Genomic DNA, 21983 nt, shown 5'->3' with positions numbered 1-21983 from the left:
AGCTGTGTAGAACCCAAAACTGCAAAACTGCAGGTCTGTTGGTTTTTGTCGTTACTCAGCATTTAGTCGAGCTGATTCATTAAAGCTGTTGCAACGGATCGATCAATTAATTCACCTCACTTGATCTCTTGGCTCTGAACTGTTTGTCGATTTTGCGGTGAGAACAAAAACCACTCCTTGGCCCTCCAGACCCAGGCCGTCAGGCCGCTGGTAAAGTGTACCTCATTTGGTAATGCCCTAAGGGGTGGGCTGCGACCCTTAGTGCATTCCCTCATGTCATTGCCTTTTCTCTCCGCCTCTCACAGGAGACTGCAGGTGTCCTGACGCGTGGCTGGGCTGCATTATGGAGGACACTGGGTAAGGGTCCCTGCTGGTGACACACAGGGCGGAGCGCTCTCACACGCACACACACGCACACGCACGCACGCGCGCGCACGCACACGCACACGCACGCACACACGCCAGCCTGTCTTTTACCTCTCCTACAAGCCTGGCTAGGCTAGAGCAGTACATTACATTATTAGCATTTTGGCAGACGCTCTTATCCAGAGCGACGTACAGTTGATTAGACTAAGCAGGAGACAATCCTCCCCTGGAGCAATGCAGGGTTAAGGACCTTGCTCAAGGGCCGGGATTAGAACCACCGACCTTGCGTGCCCCAGTCATTTACCTAAACCACTACATTACAGGCCGCCCTTGTAGTAGTTTGGGATGTAAGTCACTTTACACGTATACAGTCGCTTTCCCTCAGCGAAGGCAGAGATACAAACAGAGACAGGGGGAAGCGGTTGAATAGAGAGAGGAGGCCTGCATCAGATGTGTCACACTTCTGAACGCCAGCCTGAGAATCTGACCAATGTCCAAGCCGCCGATTGTTCCTGTCGTTCCTGTCCGTGCTGGGCCCAGACGGTAAGGCGAGAATGTATCACGATCTCTAGAGAATTGGCCGTCCTGAGATCACACACACATTCACAGCAGGGATTTATATTCTCTGTTACACAACTGGTTTCATTTCATTAAATCATTTACACGTGAAACATAAACAACACTTCCGCAGGACATCGTGTTCCCCTCGGCCCGGAGATATTTTTCCGTGGAGATGTTTTAAACGTTGGAATTTAATGTGCAAAGCTAATTAAGGCAATTGAATCAATTAATCCTGCGAAATGACACTGCAGTCTTTCGCTACAGCCTCACCGCTCAGAACCAGCTGAACATAAATTCAACGTTTTTAAATTTTATTATTTGACCATATGTGAGCGCAGACGTAAATAATGAAAATGTAAAGCCGGGGCTGGTTGGCATATAATGCAGCATATGGGGAATGAAAATAAACGACGGGTCAGTAATGTACAAAAATATCTCATTCTATAATTCCAGACACATTAGGCGACATAGTCTTGAAAGAGAAAGCATCTTACTGACAGACTCAGTGTCACAATGGTGTTTGTTTATAGACATATTTGTTTGTTTGTTTGTTTGTTTGTCAGACGTATTGGAACAATGCTGTTCTTCACTATGGAAGAGAGAAGCCATTATGAAATTATACACTCACCGAGCACTTTATTTGGTCTTATTCTACTGCTGTAACCTATCCACTAAAGAGTTGTGATGCGTTGTGTGTTCAGAGATGCTCTTCTGCATACCCCTCTTGTAATGTGTGGTTATTTACATTGCTGTCACCTTCCTGTCAGCTTTGACCAGTCTGGCCATTCTCCTCTGACGTCTCTCACTAAGAGACTGCTGCTCACTGGATTTTCTTTTTGTTTTTTGCTCCATTCTTTGCAATCTCTAGAGACTAGTGTGCGTGAAAATCCCAGATCAACGGTTTCTGAGATAATCAAACCACCCTGTCTGCCGCCAACAATCATTCCATTTGTTTCCCATTCTGATGGTTGATGTGGACATTAACTGAAGCTCCTGACCCATATCTACATGATTGTATGCATTGCACATTTATAAGCCTGGCTGCAGTACATCACCAGGTTGGCAATGAAACAGCGGATAAATGCCCTTCCTTCAGAGTTTGGGAAATGTAGGACTTCTGAGCCCTCTCATCTTCATGCTTGCCGACCCCCTCTTCCTGTGTTTCTGGCAGGTTCTATACCCCGCGCAAGTTCTCCCGTTGCAGTGTGGAAGAATACATCCGGTTCCTGCAGAGGGGGGGTGGGATCTGTCTCTTCAACAAGCCCAACAAGGTAGGATACTATGTACCTTACAGCCTGACCAGTCTGTTTATAGCCTTACAGTACTATGAGCCTGAACAGGCTGCTCATAACCTTACAGTACTATGAGCCTAACCAGGCTGCTCATAACCTTACAGTACTATGAACCTGAACAGGCTGCTCATAACCTTACAGTACTATGAGCCTGACCAGGCTGCTCATAACCTTACAGTACTATGAGCCTGACCAGGCTGCTCATAACCTTACAGCACTATGAGCCTGACCAGGCTGCTCATAACCTTACAGTACTATGAGCCTGACCAGGCTGCTCATAACCTTACAGTACTATGAGCCTGACCAGGCTGCTCATATCCTTACAGTACTATGAGCCTGACCAGGCTGCTCATAACCTTACAGTACTATGAGCCTGACCAGGCTGCTCATATCCTTACAGTACTATGAGCCTGACCAGGCTGCTCATATCCTTACAGTACTGTGATCCTGACCTGTCTGTTCATAACCATACCAATTGAAGGATGAAGGCCCTTTTACCTACTGTGCAAGTTCCAGCAGGCTGCATTCCAACATCATTGTTTTTCCTAATTCAGTTTATTTTTCTCCCTCCCCCTTGTCTGTTCCCTCCTTCCCAATATCTCCATCCGCCTCCCCAATCTCCCTCCGTCGATCCTGTGCATAGCTGCTGGACCCTCCGGAGTGTGGGAATGGGTTTGTGGAGGTGGGGGAGGAGTGTGACTGCGGCTCTCAGCTGGTGAGTTACAGTAGCTTTGCAGCACAGCACCTGTCCCGGGGTATTAAAGTTATAGAAGCAATGTTTTCCTCAAGAAGGGAAACCAATAAAGTCAAGCCCCAGGCCACAGGTGTAATGCATAATGTCACCATCATTCTGCGTAAACCATTGGGCGACTATTCTATGCTCTGTGGATAGGGGCATTTGAATCTTGAGAGGCACCTCTCTGTGCTTCCTTGTGGGATGACCACTATACCACTGATAGAACACTGCATTTATATTTGTTCATTATCTGTATGATAGTAACCTCACTTACGTAATAATCATCATAACAATAATCGTTTTAAGGGGATGTATTAGACTGTGTTACAGTAAGATTGTAAGGGGATGTATTAGATAGGTACATTAATGTTGTAAGGGGATGTATTACAGGTACAGTAATGTTGTCAGTGGATGTATTAGACTGTGTTACAGTGATGTTGTAAGGGGATATATTAGACTGCTACAGTACTGTTGTAAGATGATGCATTAGATGGGTACAGTAATGTTTTAAGGGCATGTATTCTGTGCAGTACAGTAAATGTTAAGACTGTGACGTGGTGACCTCGCTCTTCCTGTGCGTCTCCACAGGAGTGTTCCCGAAGTGGCGGGGCCTGCTGCAAGAAGTGCACGCTATCCCACGATGCCATGTGCAGCAACGGACCCTGCTGTCGGAGCTGCAGGGTGAGCGCCCCACACTGAGCTCTCCTTACATGTACCGCACCGATAGCACACCGGCACATCTTAGTGGCTCACTGGAATATCTAACACTGATTTTAGCCCTGCGCTGGTTTGGCGTATTACCACTCGATTTTCCAGTTAATTTTCTTTTAATTTGCTTCAATGGCCTATTAATTGTGTGCACTTTCAGAATTTTAGACATTCAGTTGTCAACTGAATGTCAGCTGTATGTTCATAAATTAAGTATTACACAATGTACACAAATTGTATTTTGAAAGGAACAGTTTGCCGCAGGTAGGTAGGTATGGCCATAAGGGGTATAGCTGTGATACCTTACAATCTCAGGTTTTGGTCAAAAATTAATTACACAAGTAAAGAATCTCGTTTAAATAAATAATGCTACAAATCCGTCTCATCTGTACCGTCCTGTATTTGTGAGACTGAAATGTAGGGTATGATTGTTCATGTTTGTAGTTCTCCCTGCATGACTCTGCTGTGTTCTTTCTCAGTATGAACAGAGAGGGGTGGTGTGCAGGGAGGCGGTCAATGAATGCGATGTCCCAGAGACCTGTGCGGGAGACTCCAGCCAGGTATGCGGGCCATACAGGAGACTTCTGGGAGATGTAGTCCTCTTTTTGATCGGTGAAAAGTATGCTGCTTTATCAACAGCGTTCTTCTTGTCCCCACTGTAGTGTCCTCACAACGTTCACAAACTGGACGGGTACATGTGTGACAGCCAGGTAACGGTTTATTATGTCTGCCTTTGCCCGGTGTTTTTTGGCAAGAGTGTGTGAGTGTGTGTGTGAGTGCATTTATATGCGAGTGCGTACGCGTATGTGTGCGCCGTGTGTGTGTGTGCTTGCATGTGTGTCTGTGTGTATGCATGTGCTTGTGTGTGTGCATGCAACAGGGTGTGTCAGTGTGTGTGTGTGTGTGTGTGTATGTGTGTGTGTGCATTTTTAACTTTTGAACTCCTCCCCATCATTCTCTCTCAGGGCCGGTGTTATGGGGGGCGGTGCCGGACTCGGGACGGGCAGTGTAGGGGACTGTGGGGTCATGGTGAGCAGAACATTTTACCTTCATTTCACTCTCCTAGAGAGTCCTAAAATACTTTACACATTTCATTCAGCTATGGGAAAAGTGCTATATTCCAACAAGTATTCATACAGCTGTAATTACAATGTAAACATGAGCTTGAAGTTTCATTCGCTGTTTAAGCTGCTACACAATATTTTAAAATGCTTCTTGGGGTGGGTGGAGTAGGTGTGCATCTCATTTGCATTAAGGGCCAGTACCAAGAAGCTTTTATCTGCCAAATGGTATCATTTCAGTAATATTGAAATAACTGGATGGATTAAAATGTTTCATTATAAAGTAGGCATACAAACAATGTCTACAACTAAAAATTAAAAAATTAAAAAACTGGTTTCAAGGGCTGCTACTGCATGTTGCATTCAATACTGAGACTGCTTGGCATCCGGTGGTAAAGTAAGGATATACACGTTTATTACTGTGGAGACCTGCTCACTCACTGAAGGAGCTAAGCAGTGACACACGAGGCCTCTCTGTGTAACTGAACTTGCTTGGCTTACATTACAATCACTTAGCAGATGCTCTCATTGAGCTCTTATTTAGGAGTGACTATCGGAAACCAAGCCAGTTGAAAGAGCTTCACAGGTCCATAGTGTAGTCAGGGAGGACCGGAGGAGGTGGTACTCAACAATGCCCAAGGTTAGATTAGAATAGAGGAGAGAGAGGCAGCCTTTGCTGACCCCAAGGTGGGCTGTCTCAATTGAGTACACAGCCCTGAATCCAGACTGGTGAGGGTCTAGGAAGTCATTTTGAGAGGGAAAATGGCACATTCAAGAGTTTTGGATTGAAAGGGAAGAAGAGAGACTGGACTGTAGTTCTGGATGTCAGAGGGGGTCAAGATTGGGTTTCTTGAGCAGGAAGTTACACAAGGTATTTTGGAGACTGATTTATCAGATGGACAGTGTCCTTGCAGTTAAGCCGTGTAGGTATTTGAAGCAGGCAGGGAGGAACGCAAATCTACCCGTACGCACTGGAGGGACAGACATGTCCCTCAGCTGTGGGGGAAAAAGGGCCTGAAAAAACCCGCCTGTGGATCGCTTACCAGGCCAGCATATCTGGTCGTGGTGTCTGTTCCTCCAGATTCGGCGGACCGGTTCTGCTACGAGAAGCTGAACGCGGAGGGCTCGGAGAAGGGCAACTGCGGCCGCGACTCCGCCGGGCACGGCTGGCTGCAGTGCAACAAGCAGTGAGTCCACCTGCCTGGACCTCAACCTGCATCCTCTGACACTGCCCCAGTGACATTACATTACATTACATTACATTACCTCACAACCTGCATCCTCTGACACTGCCCCAGTGACATTACATTACATTACATTACATTACCTCACAACCTGCATCCTCTGACACTGCCCCAGTGACATTACATTACACTACATTACATTACCTCACAACCTGCATCCTCTGACACTGCCCCAGTGACTCTCTTACATTACATCACATTACAGGCATTTAGCAGACGCTCTCATCCAGAGCAACGTACAACGAACACAGGAACAAGTGTGAAGAGGACCCTAGAGGACAGTACAGTTCCAAATCCTAGTGTGACCGTATAGATACAATTGGAACCCTTGAAGAATACATCAACTTACGAACTAGCATACCACGGTTGGCAGCTAGCATACCCTGAGTACACAAGACAAAATCTAATACAATACATTTCCAGCTCCTGACTCCCTCACTCCCACTCTCTCCCTCTATCCCATCCCTCCTGTATTTTCCCTCTTTCCCTCGCTCTCCCCCATTCCTCATGGACTTTTGTGCTTCTCTACCTGCTTGGCCTCACCCATATTTCCCGCTCCCCAATTGATCCCCCTGACTCTCTCTCTCTCTCTCTCTCTCTCTCTCTCTAAGGGACGTGTTGTGCGGGCTGCTCATGTGTGCCAACATGACGGTGAAACCAGCGTTTGGAGACCTGCAGGGAGAGGTGACCAGTCAGACCATCTACCATCAGAACAAATACCTGGACTGCCGGTGAGGGAGCGGGGAATAACACAAACACTTAAAGACTCGGGTCCATATTCATAAGAGCCTCTCTGGTTAGGAGCACTTATCCTAGGATCAGCCTTCCCACGTCCACATCCGACCTTTATCATTGTAGAGGGAAAGGCTAAACTGATCCTAGGTCAGCAGTCCTACTCAGAGTCTTTGTGAATATGGGCCTCAGCATTTCATCATTTAGCCTGGGTTAGAGGTTTAAAAGTTTAACCGAAACAGAGTTGTAAAACTTTACACACACAACTAAACTAATAATTTATTGGGAAATATAACTAGATGTAAATGTTCTCGAGGATTTTGCCATGAAGCATACTTAAACCTGCCTTATTTTAATGTGGATTAGCCTATCATAGAAAGACTGCCATTTCTAAAACAGTCTGTGAAACATGGGAATAATGGGTAAGCCCATAAGTAGATGATTGACCATTGAAGGTTGACCACAACAGCAAAGATAGAAAAAAAGACTTGTTTAACGTTGAAGTGAAAAACAAATTTAACAAGGTTTCTACTATTGAAGTTAAGTGCATTAGAATGGAGTGCACCAAGTAAATTCATATTCAAATTACAGTTCTAAAAATGAGAATGAACCTGCATATTATATGTACATTTGTGCGTACATCATGAGATATGCACTCTCAACTACAGTTAAACAGCAATTTAAATTCCTTCCTTAATGAGCTCTGAAAACACAATATAGCAAATACATTAAGTCCCTTATATCTCTGAGCAATATACTCCAATATAGCCAATTATAAGGGCAGTTTCCCAAGGCAAGGATTAAGTCTAGTCTAACACTAAAAGAACAATTCAATGAATCTCCGTGAAAAAATGATTTTAATCTTGGACCAGGCTTAATCCATGTCTGAGAAATCAGCCCATAGTGTTGACCTTATATTATATTAACCTCACATTAGCGTTACTGTTCTTTTCAACATGATTGAAATTTCAATATTCAGCAAGGACCGAGGCCAATTAAGAGTTGTGCCTATTAATCTTTCAAAAGAGAAATATGTAAATTTGGTTACATTTAAGCCAATGAGTATACTCTCATAAGCCCCATCCTAAATACTGCAGTCCGTTTTCTTCTTCCTGTTCTTTACCAGAGAGCATGAGCACATTGGCCGTCTGCCGTATCCGCCGGGTGGGTTCGTGCGGTCAGTGAATGTCCTTCCTCCAGCTGGTGTCTGTAGGTCAGTAGTTGGGAGAGGAGGAGGGTCAGTTGAGTGTTTTTGTGCCCAGCGGGGGCCACGCGCTGCTGGAGGACGGGTCGGACCTGGGCTACGTGGAGGACGGCACTCCCTGCGGACCCAACATGATGTGTCTCGATCGCCGCTGCATCCCATTGGCTGCCTTCAACCTCAGCACCTGCCCCAGTTCCTCCCCCTTCCACACCTGCTCCGGCCATGGGGTGAGGGCCTCCTCCAAGATGCGCTTACCCATAATCCTCCAGGACACACTTACCCACAATGCCTGCAGTAACACGAATGAACAAATTCAAGAATTGAGAGAATGTTTAATGTATATGTAAATGAATAAAATGGGATACTGGATATTCTTGACATCTTCCACTTAAGACTTGGAATCAAGGTGAAGAATTAAGAGACAAAGCAGCTAATATCATCATCAAACATAATATTTAACATTTTAACTGAATATTTCCAATGATTTGAAATAATCCAAAATAAAAAAGCAAGTAATTTATAATCATATGCTAGAAGCTTAGGAGTTTGGGTTTAGGAAGCAATGTAATTAAATGTTGTTTCACTGTTGAAGACATGTTGGAGCTTTCTATACACACAGAATAAATTATTAAAGCACTGGTTTAATAATTTATTGATTTACTTTACTGTAGCCTTCTTTTGTAAAAAGAATAAATAAAAAACTGGAATTAAATATGTTGTACATTTAGGACAATATAATTTGATAGATGGCTTGTTGTTCATATCTCATAAGCATTTTGACAGTCATTTTATTTCGATTGATTCCCCCGGCTACGGTCTCCTGATCCCATCACCTCTTCTCCGTCTCAGACCTGCAGCAACGAGGTGAAATGCATCTGTGACCGGGACTACACCGGCAAAGACTGCAGTTTCTACGACCCCATCCCTGAACCCAAACCTCGGGAAGGGCCGGAGAAGAAGGGTCTGTACCCCGCCCTGCAGCACCCCGCCCCGGTCTGACTCGCTCTCCACACTCATCTCCATTCGGTCTCCCACCTCTCTGCTGCCACCGAAAAGACCTCCGTTTGACACGGGGGCCTGTATTCGCAAAGTGATGACCAGTTTAGCCTTACGGCTCAAAATGGAGTCGGGTCAGTTGTTGAGAAAAAGGACTCGGGGCTCCTACCCAGATGTGCTTTGTGGCTAAACAATTGGGCTAATTTAGGCTAATTGTTGGGACAGATGTGGAAGGTCCAGAGGTCAGAAATTCCACCCATTAACTCAGCCAGCCGATTTCAAATTTAAGTGACTGGAACAAAAGTAATTTCTGATATCTGTATGCTAAGGTTACGGTATTTACGTTGGAGTGTCATGTGATCGCCTGGATGGGTGGCCGTCCATAAACCAGTCTCTGCGTATTAGGGTGGGTTTGAGCGCCCGTTGCCTTCTGGGTAACACAGGAGATTCAAGTGACGTCACTGGACGCGTTTGCCCTTCCCCATATCGGCTACACTGACGATGATTTAAAAAGGCATACACACATAATTGAAACATTTAATCCAAATAATCGCGACTAAAACAAGCGTGACAGTGCTCCTTTAAGTTTTTACCTCATTTCTGTGTTGTCACCACTTTCATGTTAGTAATGCATAAATCTGAGTATTAGTAAGAATTTGAGTTATAACTCGGCTACATTTGAACTGAGGTACAGCTGGTGCAACCCAGCCCTAATGAGGGCACGCCGAGGGTTGCTGCAGTCCTTAAATTATATCTTTCGTTTTCTTCAGTTACAGGTCAACCGTCCAGCCTTTATATGAAATCTGATATTGACTGGGCACCATAGTAATAATTTTTAAATGGATGCCATCTGTAGTTTGACCCTAAAATGAACGGGTTGCTACCGGTTGCTCCGGCCGCTTGTACTCCCAACACCGCCTGGTAAAGGAAATTGTTGCATGATTAATAGTAACCAACTGAGAACCAAGGTACAAATTCTAAATACATGGCCAATATATCGATTATAGTTTGCATTGAAGGATACTGGTTTGGTGTGATACCACACGTGTTATCACTGGTTTGGTGATTTTATAATATTTAGCAAAGCATAAGAAATCATGATGCTCATGTTTGGTTTTTTTGTCAGCACATAGCCCAGCAAAAGGCTGATTCACAACACAATACACTGGGAGAGGCACCCACAGGCCTACATTACGGGCATTTAGCAGACATCTTTTTCCATTTTTACATAGCATCCATTTATATTATGACTTGTATCTATGGACCTGTGCCAGCAATGTGAATGTTGAACTCGTTACAATGTTAGACATGTTACACAGTAATAATTAAACCTGGTGATATTTTGGTTGCAAAATAATTGCGAAAAACTCCCCAGATGTGCTAACACCATGTTAAAATATCTAAGTAAGGTTCTGGACTTGTTTAATCCCCGTGCCCCCTACATATAATATTAGAACAGAGAAAAACAGCGTTTCGTACCTTTTAGATTACACATTAAAAAAACGGAAATGGAAATTCAAATATAATTAAAGAAAAACCTGTTGGCGTGCTTCTTCGTTGGAGCATTATGGTTTATTGTACTCAAACCGATAATTGAGATTTCCGCGTTGAAAACTATTTCCTTGGGAAACGCGTCCATTTCAGATGTCAGGCTTGTTTCTCTCCTGGGTTCGAGCATAGTCGTCAAAAAATAGTAGACATTCAGCGCCTGGCTCGCTCAACAACGCTTCCCGTTATGGAAATGTTACAACCGCTTCAAGCTTTAAATCTCGTTGTCTGTAAAGAACACAATTCATCAATCAATCCGTTCTCCAAATCGCCAAAGAGAAAAATCCCTAAAACTCAGACTGGTTGGGGATCAAAAGTTCATTGCAAAACACATTGGAAAAGAGAAAAACAAAGAAAAAGTAACCCCTAGCTCGCTGTTCAACATTCATCTCATCCGACGCGGGTTATACTTGCATTGTCAGCATTAAAAGGCTTGGACTAGTAATTGTACTGTTACGTCACTGGATTGTAGCTGCAGTACTTTACTGTATTGTTTTAGTTCACAAAACTGAATGCACTCAAACACACGTATAGAAACAAACACTCAAATATTTAGACACACACCATCATGCCAGCACACATAATACACACACATCATACCACTGAGATGAGAGGTGGGAGGCCATTAAATGAATACTTTTGTTCAAAATGTTGGTGTAGTCAAAGTTTGCTTTTAAAATTGGTGGTATTCTGCAGGGGTTGTGCTGGTGTCTAAAGGGTTTTACCCAGGTCTGATTGCAGCAGTGTGAGATGCTCCTCCTCATCTCCTGGTAACGTTGCAGGTCTACTGGAAGCCTCACTTTGCCTGTCTTTTCTTTCTCCATCTTGAAGTAACCGTGTCCATAATTATGTCCCCACGCTGATGTCACCCGCCCCACGCAAGAGGGCGTTGGACAGAGAGAGGGGGGAAGGCGGGCTGAAGTAATGGAAGACACTCCTTTTTCTTTTCACTGTTATGTACTTTTACCGTCCCTCGCTGTCCCTCTCCCCCCCCACCTCCTCTCATTCCTCCTCTCTCTCGTTCTCTCTTTCTCTTGTTCTCTCGCTCTTTCTCTCGACTCTCGGGGGACTGGTGGTTGTTCGATGAGATGTACAGTGTTTTCTTTTGTCCTCTGATGTGCGTCTGGTGGTGTTGTCTCCGTCCCCCATCCCCTCCCCTCCCCTCCCCTCCCCTCCCCCCATTCCCCTGCCCCCCTCCCCCTTCCTTTACGCAGGTCCCAGTGGTACCAATATCATTATAGGGTCCATTGCAGGCGCTATTCTGCTGGCAGCAATAGTCCTAGGGGGGACAGGATGGGGATTTAAGTAAGAGATCTGGCATGCCTTTGTGTACCTGTCTGCTTCTACATACCGCCCCAGACAAACACCCCAGACGTGTCTCTCACTTGCTTGGCGTCCGGAATGCCGGGGGTGGGCAGGGTTAGCGGAGCTCGCGCCGGCGTTTCTCTGAAGAGCAGGGCTGACGTCTCTGTAGCGCCCTCTGCTGGTGTTTTTTTGGCAACCGCAGACGGCTAGCGGCTACCGTTCGCCCATCTCGTCACTGTGATATCCCTGTCAGACGAACGGCAAAGTTGCTCAGAAGGTTTTTGGTTTTTGCAACATAAAACGCCTTCAAACTTAAAATGGTGAGGGAAGTAATGGTAAAAAGATATTGTGTGAAAAGCCAACGCTAATATACGTGATGCACAGACCTTAAAAATGTTTTATTGAGATCGGCTTAGCTCTTCCTTGTGCTGGGATATCAGGGCTTAAACCTGCATGTGGACAGACTAATCAAAATGGCGGTCACAAATGGCCTAAACAAATCTTCCACTGACAACCACCTTCTTCAGAACCCACATAACACTCTGCCATTTGGGAGTTTCCATAGGCTGAGATTGCATAAGTGTGTCTTATTAAAATCTAAAATCATTTTGCAAAAAGCACACCATAATACTGTACAAAATGTGAACAATGTAGATCTGTCCTATGGAAATTCCACCATTTGACCAATCAAACACAGACACACAAACAGTAAAAAAAATACACACAGACAAACACGCATGCACACACGCAACATGTAAACACACACACACACACACGCAAAGCCACTCACAGACACACGTACAGTGTAGAGGAAATCACACGCACACTCCAGACTGAGCCTGCCAGGGACCCCGCAGTGCCCTCTCTGTTAAGTCCCGCCCTGCATGTATGCCTTGGATATTTATTGGCTGATTGTGCATGCCAGCATGAGCAAGGGGGCGGAGCACGAGGCAGGGGTTGCGGCTGGGTGGTGGGCCGGCGACGGTGGGTGTGGCCTGCACAAGGTAAGGAAGTGAACAAAGTCTGCGTCAGGCGGGCTGATCGAAGATCGAAAGCCACAGCAATCGCAAACATGCTGCGAAATTTGAAGAACGTACGCTCCTTTCCTCCACCACCACCTCGTCTCCTGTCCAGAGGTATGAGGGGAGGGGACGAGTGGAGGGGAGGAGGATACAATTTTTGAAAGTATTGGGACACACCCACCGGGTTTATGGGACGGGATTGTATAGTGGTGGATGGGAGTTTATGGTGCTGTTCCGGGAGGTTCCGTGCTCAGCCCAGCTGTGCATTTGTAGTGGGAGAGTCAGTCCTCAGGAATCCCATTATGGGTGGAGCGGAGCCGTCAATCACAGACGTGTTTCGACCAATTAAAACTGCACCACGCAGGAAAACGCAACGATTGGTTTGTCACACTAAATCTATGTGGGCCACTAATGGCTTTGTGTATCTCCTCCCATTTTTGGATTCATGACGTCTCATTCTCCCATCACGTGTGTGAGACACTAATCCAGGGGTGGAAGGCGGGTTTGCCTGCTTGTTTTTGTTACAATCAATTATGTTAGTTTTAGTTTTATGACGGCTATAAAGATGACCGAGCTAGTGAATTGAGAGAAGAAGTCGGCACAAAATCCTGAAACGGATCAGCCTTTTTTGTGCACCCCTCCACTAATAAGGGCGGGTTGGAAGTATTGGAACATTCTGGAATGAACACTGCGAGTGGCCACGTAAACACAGTCACTTCCCTTAGAACTGATCTGACCATCCGATAATGTTCCAGTCCTAATCTGACCATCCGATAATGTTCCAGTCCTAATCTGACCATCCAATAATGTTCCAGTCCTAATCTGACCATCCGATAATGTTCCAGTCCTAATCTGACCATCCAATAATGTTCCAGTCCTAATCTGACCATCCAATAATATTGTGGTCCTAATCTGACCATCCAATAATATTTTGGTCCTAATCTGACCGTCCAATAATATTTCAGTCCTAATCTGACCGTCCAATCATATTTCAGCCCCATGTTTATATTTCTCAACAATAAAGTGCATTTTAAATAATTTTAAAACAATAAAAAGCATTGTCTGCATTAGCCAGAGCCCCTGCGATCTGACTTTTTTATTTATATCCTATAATAATGTTGAAATTAAGGAATTTTCCACAAGCACTAAAAAAACGAATTGTTGTTTGACATGATTTGAGAAGAATGTAACTCAATACATTTTATTGGGAGTAAACAATACATTTTCTTGCATTAGAAATATTTATTTTTTATTCTACAGTACACACAGAATTGGGCAAAACATACACTAAATCTGAAATAATATTTTTTTAAATATCCAGAATCATCCCTGTAATGTTCATCAGGTTGTGCTGGAATATGTGACTGTCCCTGGGCCAAACCTCGCCAGTGCCCCTTCCTGACATGACTGCCCCCTTCAGTACCTGCCCTGTGATTCCTACTTATAACCCTGCCTCCCTCTCTCTCCCCCTCTCACTCTCTCTCCCTCCCTGTCTCTCTCTCTCCTGCTCATCCTGGGATAAAGGAACATTCGAAGAGGAAGGTACGATCCTGCACGACAGCCAAGGATGTGAACTGCACTATACCCACCCCCACAGTCACCCCAAAACCTACCCCACTCCGATCATCACCCTAACCTTAACCCTATCCCTAACCGCACCCGTAAACCTACCCCACCCTGATCATCACCCTAACTCTAACCCTATCCCTAACCGCACCCCTAAACCTACCCCACCCTGATTTTGGGGAGGAAAATCCTAGACCAAGGATTTTTTACCTCCTCCCCAAAATACACAAACAACCTCAGTCCTGGAGTGTACCATATGAGATCCCGGCAGGGAGACCTATTGTTTCAGACTGCAACAGCGAATCCTACAGGATTGCAGAATACATAGACTATTTCCTCACTCCACTGTCAACTAAGCACAACAGTTACATAGAAGACACATACGACTTCATACGCATAGTTAAAAACACAAAAATAACACAGGACACAATTTTATTCACAATTGACATAGATAGTCTCTACACAAACATAAACACTGCATCAGGGCTAACAGCTGTAAAACTCTGGATGGAGAAATACCCGGATGACAGCCGCCCGGATACATCTCTCCTACAACTGTTAGAAATCAGCCTGACAAAAAATGATTTTGAATTCAATAAAGAATTCTTTTTACAAATCAGCGGCCCAGCGATGGGTAAAAAATTTGCACCGGCCTACGCTAACATTTACATGGCACACTGGGAGGAGACTGTTCAAAAATGCCCCAAATTACCCACCAATTATTTTAGATACTTGGATGACATATGGGGAACATGGACACAGTTTAGAGGACTTCAAACACTTTAAACAAATCCTCAACACACACCATAGAATGATAACAGTTAAATACATCACGCATAACCAACAAATAGATTTCTTGGACACTACCACATACAAGGGGCCCTCTTTTTCCCCAAACACACACTTTAGACACTAAAGTTTTCTTTAAAGATACTGACACACACACACTTTTACATAAAAACAGTCTCCACCCTAAACGCACTTTCAAGGGCCTGATCAAATCACAATTGCTCAGGTTCAACAGGATTTGCACACAGGTAATAGATTTTGAAGAGGCTACCCAGACCCTCTTCAATGCATTAAAACCAAGGGGGTATTCCAGATCTTTCCTTAGACAGGTCCGGAAAACTTTCTTAACCACCAGACAACAAGACACGCGCAAAATCATCCCGCTAATCACCACCTACTCAGCATTTAGCCTAGCTGCAAACAGAAAAATTTAATTAAATCTAACCTGCACTCTACAGAACACAAACATTATCCAGGACTATAAAATTATCTCAGCATATAAAAGAAATAAAAATCTTAAAGATCATTTGGTAAGCAGCAAACTACCAGAAATTAATACTTTACCTACACAGGGCCCAATATTTTGCAAGCAAGCCACTACAGTCAGGAACACCACTATCAACACAACCTACATAATAAAACAAACACTAACTAAAAACACTAAAAACTGCATATATGCCATTAAGTGCAAACAATGTGGTATAATATATGTAGGAGAGACAGGGAACACAATTAAATGTAGACTAGCACAACATATATACAACATTAGAAATCACAGAGAGACCGACACACACCTGGTGGCTCATTTCCTTCACCATGGACTTGAGGCACTAGAAATATCGGGCCTTCAAACAAACAATAATTGGACACCGGAGGAGAGACGCAGGTTTGAGAAACACTGGATTCTCAAACTTAGCACTCTATTTCCAAGAGGACTAAACCAACGCACATAGAGCACCGACACAAGAGGGACCAAATTCTTCCTACTTAAAGGCTTCAGTACCCTGAATGGCCAGTGCAAACTTTTATTTCCCAAGAGGCCCTAATATGGGACAACTTGGGAGATTTCTTACTTACCTAACCCCAACCCTAAACCTACCCCACCCCGATCATCACCCTAACCGCACCCCTAAACCTACCCCACCCCGATCATCACCCTAACCCCAACCCTAAAACTACCCCACCCTGACCATCATCCCTAACCCCTCCCCTAACCGCACCCCTAAACCTACCCCACCCCGATCATCACCCTAACCGCACCCCTAACCCCATCCCTAACGCCACCCCTAAACCTATCACACCCTACCTCATCCCTAACACCACCCCTAAAACTACCCCACCCATAAACTTGCCCCACCCCTAACATCACCCCTAATCCCATGAATCTCAACCCCACCCAATTGCTCCCTACCGCATTGCAATGTGTCCCACCCCCTCTGCATCCCATTGGCTCCTGCCTTCCTCGCATCAAATGACCTCCTCTGGCCTCCATTCCATCGCCTGGCTCCTCTACCCACAATGCAATGCCGCCTTTGTTCTGCCTTGGTTATCTGCCTCACCCTTTCCTCCACATGACCGCACTGCCTGCAGGATGGCAGTCCCCCAGTGTGGGCTCCCGCCATTCTTCCCGATGACATCATCAACATGCACCCGTCAGATCTGCTGCTCCATGACATCATCACCATGCACCCATGAGATCTGCTGCTCCATGTTCCATGACATCATCAACATGCACCCGTCAGACCTGCTGCTCCATGACATCGTCACCACGCACCCGTCAGATCTGCTGCTCCATGACTTCATCGCCATGCACCCATCAGATCTGCTGCTCCATGTTTCATGACATCATCAACATGCACCCTGCAGATCTCCCGCCCTGTGTCTCACACAATGCCCAAAGGAACATTAGATATGGGATGTGCGATTAGGGCTCACATTTTTCAGGACCCAGGAGCATAGCACTGGATTTTTATGTTGCCGAATTGTTTTTGGATGAAAGGTGCTTTTAACAGTAAATGAGAACATTCAAGCTCGTCTATGTACTGTACTGGCTATTGTACATTTGTGCTGACCTGTGGTAGATCACAGGAAAAGTACTTGAATAATAAAGTGGTGTTGAATTTGGGCCTACAACATCAAACAGTTTTGTGCTGTAATAGGTTACAGCTGTAAATATTCTGTACATTTTTGGAATTTGAATGAAGCTCAGTAACTATGTACACACATCATAAGAGTAGTGTTGTCAATTTAAATTCATATGAATTCTAACATTTGTGGTGACATTTTTGGTAAATTGCATAATACTTTACGCTCTGGAGAGAAAAAATGTTTTAAAGGTACAATAGGTCATTTCAGACTTCTAATGGTCAAGAGAGGCATTGCAGCAACAAACACCCTCAAACCACAACACCGTTAACCCCTCCGTGCTGATGTTGAAACCCCCCCCTGCCATGCCATTGACTGGAACCTATTTTCAACCAATGAGCTTGAATTATTGTACAGCTGTACAATGTTTTTGTACAGTGTAGAGTGTCAGTCCGTCAACTGCATATTTTAAAACTCAAATTTAACGACTATAAACACAGGCAGAGGGTGAGTCAACATGTCAGTGAGCCTTTTTCAATGATACGAACGGATTTACAATGGTCTTGTAACAACACAAAAATCTTACCTATTGTCCCTTTAACTCCCATGAACATCCTCCTGTGTTTGCCTCTCAGTTCTGTTATTTCCTCTCTTGGCTAAGCTCTCCGTTTCTCATTTCTGTTTCGTCTCCAGATCTGGTGGGGGATAGGATATCTGTCACTGTGTCCTTTTTACATAAAAGAAGAAGAAGAAGAAGAAGAAGTCTTCCTCATTCCAAAACTCCCACAATGCTTTTCTCTAGTTTGTCCCTACTTCTTTATCCCCCCACCGTGTTTCTCTCCTCTACCGTTCCCCTCTCTCTCCGTCCCTCTCCCTCTCCGCCGGCCTTCCGAGGGCCCTCACACCGAGCATTCCAACCAGACCTGACTGCCAATCACTCCTGCCAGTGTGCGCCGCGCAGCCACGCCCACGACAACGCTGTCATCCGACCAACGGCCTTCAGACGGCCATCGAGAACCCGCCCCCCGTCCCGAGCAGCAGCGGCCTGGGCTGGCGGATTACGATAGCGTGGCCGCTCCAAGATGGAGACTCTGTGCCGTCCTCCTCAGCTGCTTCAGTCAAACAGACTGCAGAGACCTATCGCAAGGTCCCGACTGCCAAACCGGCTCAAACCGATTAACTCAATGGTGCATCGGCAAGTCTACCAGGAAAGTTTATTTTGTTAAGATAGAGGTGGTGGCGACCGTGCCAGGGGAAGGAATCGAGTTAAGCTAGTGCTCAGGCTGGTTGGTCCCGAGACGGCCAATTACGAGAGAGTATCGCTGTCCTATCACGTCGCTCCCTGTGTTTTTCTCGAGTGTTCTCACTCTAACCTCTGTCCTGAAGGGAGTGTTTCTGGGAGGGGAAGGGAACAACATGTCTGTCTGTCAACGAACATAACTGCCCAGTGCAAGGGAGAAGCAGTCCCGATGCAGTTTGGAAACGGATTTGCCCGTCTTCGCCATGGGATTAGGTCATGTCTTGAGCTGCATGTCAGGGCACAACCACCACTTTTAAGAAAACATTCTGTTCTGAATCAATCATCCATCCACCGCATGGAATTGTGGGTAAACAAAATGCGTCTTAGGCCTAACGTGTATCAGCTGCCAGACACTGGCATTGGAGCTCACTCCAGCATTCCGGGGAGACGCCAAGCAATCAAAATAAAAAGCAGAGTGTGACAACATCTACATCTACGGTCTGGGTAGTTCGAATAAAACATAGATCTAAGCACTTGATACCTGTAGGCACCGTCTGTACTAAATGGTGTTCACCACAGTCAGGAAGAACTCCTTTTAAAGCTCCTTTAAAACAATGAACGGCCCTGTTTCCAAAGAAAAGAAAAAAAAATTATTGTGAAAGAAAATGCACTATGATGAAGACTGCTTCAAGCAGTGCTGAGGAGTGAACAGAACTGCTGAAGTTTGTTTAAAACGATGTCTGAACCTTATGGGCATTAAGCATGTTGTATGGGTGGTGTTCCTCCAAGGGGACCCACTCGAACTAAAGAGACACTGTAGGAGTGGTCATCTTCAGTGACTTTTGACCTCATGTGTTGTCTACTAACATTCCACCATTAGTCCTTGCTATTTATGTATGCTAATTTAAAAAAACGGGGGGAAAAAACCCCCCAGAAAAAAAACAGTCAACATGCAGTAACACAACAATTTCTCGCATTGCAGACATGCGTAGAATAGTCTGAATGCACGTGTGTGTTTGCCAGTATTTACAAATGTGTACACTGCACATACACACTCTTAGACTGCCAGCTGAGTACGTATTATGTGTTCAATGCAACATATAAAAAATGTATGTGATACAGGACAGCGGATGCATATACTGTATGTATATTGAATACAATGTATATACATTTGTTTGTATATACATTGCCTGAATCCTTTTTATTCATCACAAGAGTCACCGTACATGTTCTTAGAAACAAAATGGGGGTGGCCTGTGTGCTCTCTTTTTAAAAAAGGCAAATCCATGCAGGCATTGTCATTCAGTGTGTTCTGAATAATGAAAGTTCAGAATAATGTATCCCTCTTATTTTTAATACGTCGCAGAGTACCAATATCACCTGGGGTATAAGGCACCCACTTTGTTCCACTGTACAGAATGAATTCAGAGAATTTAGTGGATTTGCCACCTTTAGAGAGTGTCACCTGCACACCTCTAGCCACTTAAACGACAAGCTGGAAGGAGCTGTATCATAATAACATCATCACTTCCAATGGGCCTTTGCAGGTACAGAAGAAAGATAGTGAAAGGGTTATAAAAGCATAGCATACCAAATGATCATTTCTGACTTGAGTTCCCTGACACAGGATTGACGGTTTTCCAGCTGACTAAGGAGCCCAGCTTAACCCTGTTCCCAGGGTTCCCAGGCTCAATGTGGGGTTTGTTTGCAGTTCCCGTTCAGTTGGCAACAAACAGTTTGACCAACAGAGCTGCGCATCTCAGTACACGGAGAGATCCTTTTAACCCCTGACGGGCGGATGTGACCTGTGCATTACATCTCCCTGAACAGACGGATGTGGCACCAGCGTTGTACTTGATCACATGACCGTTGAGATGCATTGTGATTCCTTGGCCGTTTTCTATAGAGCGCCTTAGTCCATAACGGGTGAAGGGAACTATACCAGGGTGCTTTACTACTGCTTTACTGTACAACTGGCAAACTGCTGCTTTCTCACAATGACTCCATCACATCACAGGGTCAATATCTGTCTCATGTTGGTCTCTGGTGCCAAAGTTGCATTCTGGGATACGTAGTCCGAGGGCACACGGTAAATACCAGGCCCTCTCAGGCTTACATCGGACAATGCGCGATGACTCTGTTCTGTTGCACCCCGCTGTGACTGCGTTTAGAGTACGTTTCTCAGAGGGTGGAATTATGCTAATGGATTAGCTTCTTAATGTAAAGCACTTTAGATCTTTGGACAAAAGGCCATATGTTCATGCAAGGTAAAGTTTATTTTTTACATTTTTATTTTTGGGAATTAAATTTAAGGACGATTTCACAATTTAGTTTGTGGCTTGGTGGGGTAATCCACACATGCAGCTTCTTGAAGCTTCCATGTCCCAAAACAAACCTCTTGATTGAAATACAGAAATACAGATTCTATTTTAATTGCAACCAAAAGGCCTCCATCAAGCAAAAGGTTAACATTTATAGTATGACCAAAGGCTACATTTGAACCAAGGTTAATCTGAAGCCACTGGAGTTCTGAAGATATTCCCCTTCTAACAACCACAAAACCAGCACTATTACCCCACCCACACCCAAATAGTGAGTTATAAACGCATCATTGGTACACCTCATCCAACCACATCTCTCCGCTGTCTGTAAACGGTGTCACAACTTTTGCACCATTGTCACTACCCTCCACCCAATCTCTTTTCCACCTATTACTACCCTGAACTGCCCCCAAATCTCTAATGTCTGTTCTTGTTTTTTTAACTTTCATGTACCTATCGGTGCTGTAAAATCATGACACTTAAAAAAAACAAAACGAGCACAAACAGTATGTACTGAGCATTAAATGTGCTTGAATACAGCCATGCATACATCAGCTTGTACATAGTTTGTATACTTAACAAACACGTGTAATATATGAAAATATATATACGGAACAGACGGAGTCGAGTACGATCTGTTATTCTAGAATACACCTGTCTAGATATAGCCGGCTCAGCTCCACGTGCAGAATTGTACATGTGTCCATAGTTTAAGCACCGGGGAATGTTCCTATCCAGGTGCGAACCTGTACAGTACATAGGGAAATATACATATTGTACATGAATCCCTTTACAGCTGACTGTTTTGACTGTACAGTTGGCGGGTGAACAGAAGTCAATGTTACAATTTTAGTTTTTTTTTTTTTTCAATGAATGCCCTATTGTTCTGTCTAGTGGGTTAGGCGTTTCCTTTTCCTTTGAGATAATATCAAAATTCCTTTCAATCCACTGGAAGAGCAAGACAAATACAAAGGCTTTGGCAGTCAATCTCATATTTTTAAAGCTATCTTTATAAAGAAAGGGTCATTGAGATGAATGGACTTTAAACCTCTACATGAAATGAATGAATGATACATGAAATGTGAAATAAAATTGAAAAAGATAAACTCCTTTGTCATTGAGTTTTATTACATTGGATGTCTGCAGTACTGAAGTCCATTAAGAGGGAGATATATATAAAAAAATACACATTTTGGGGTTGCTGGGT

The 21983-nt window shown here is 44.5% G+C and overlaps 1 protein-coding gene across 2 annotated transcripts in view; it reads left to right on the top strand.

The window, feature by feature from the left end:
- LOC133114306 (disintegrin and metalloproteinase domain-containing protein 11-like) overlaps positions 1-21882 on the top strand; it is a 50544-nt gene extending 28662 nt beyond the window's left edge. Inside the window, exons 14-27 of one of the 2 annotated variants that reach the window (XM_061223576.1) lie at positions 306-357; positions 2099-2198; positions 2863-2934; positions 3544-3636; positions 4143-4223; positions 4326-4373; positions 4629-4692; positions 5806-5911; positions 6580-6699; positions 7963-8131; positions 8754-8865; positions 11663-11753; positions 14300-14317; positions 17909-21882. In XM_061223576.1, the coding sequence (XP_061079560.1) occupies positions 306-357; positions 2099-2198; positions 2863-2934; positions 3544-3636; positions 4143-4223; positions 4326-4373; positions 4629-4692; positions 5806-5911; positions 6580-6699; positions 7963-8131; positions 8754-8865; positions 11663-11753; positions 14300-14317; positions 17909-17924 (1142 nt within the window). In that variant the 3' untranslated portion in view covers positions 17925-21882. Of the gene's footprint in view, positions 1-305; positions 358-2098; positions 2199-2862; positions 2935-3543; positions 3637-4142; positions 4224-4325; positions 4374-4628; positions 4693-5805; positions 5912-6579; positions 6700-7962; positions 8132-8753; positions 8866-11662; positions 11754-14299; positions 14349-17908 lie in introns of those variants that run through there. The other variant, XM_061223575.1, reaches the window with a different exon arrangement.
- The last annotated feature ends 101 nt before the right edge of the window (positions 21883-21983 follow it).

The sequence above is a fragment of the Conger conger genome, chromosome 16 (assembly GCF_963514075.1).
Source record: "Conger conger chromosome 16, fConCon1.1, whole genome shotgun sequence".
NCBI lineage: Eukaryota > Metazoa > Chordata > Actinopteri > Anguilliformes > Congridae > Conger > Conger conger.
Note: the sequence above shows the minus strand (reverse complement) of the source record. Positions and strands in the feature narration are given on the sequence as shown.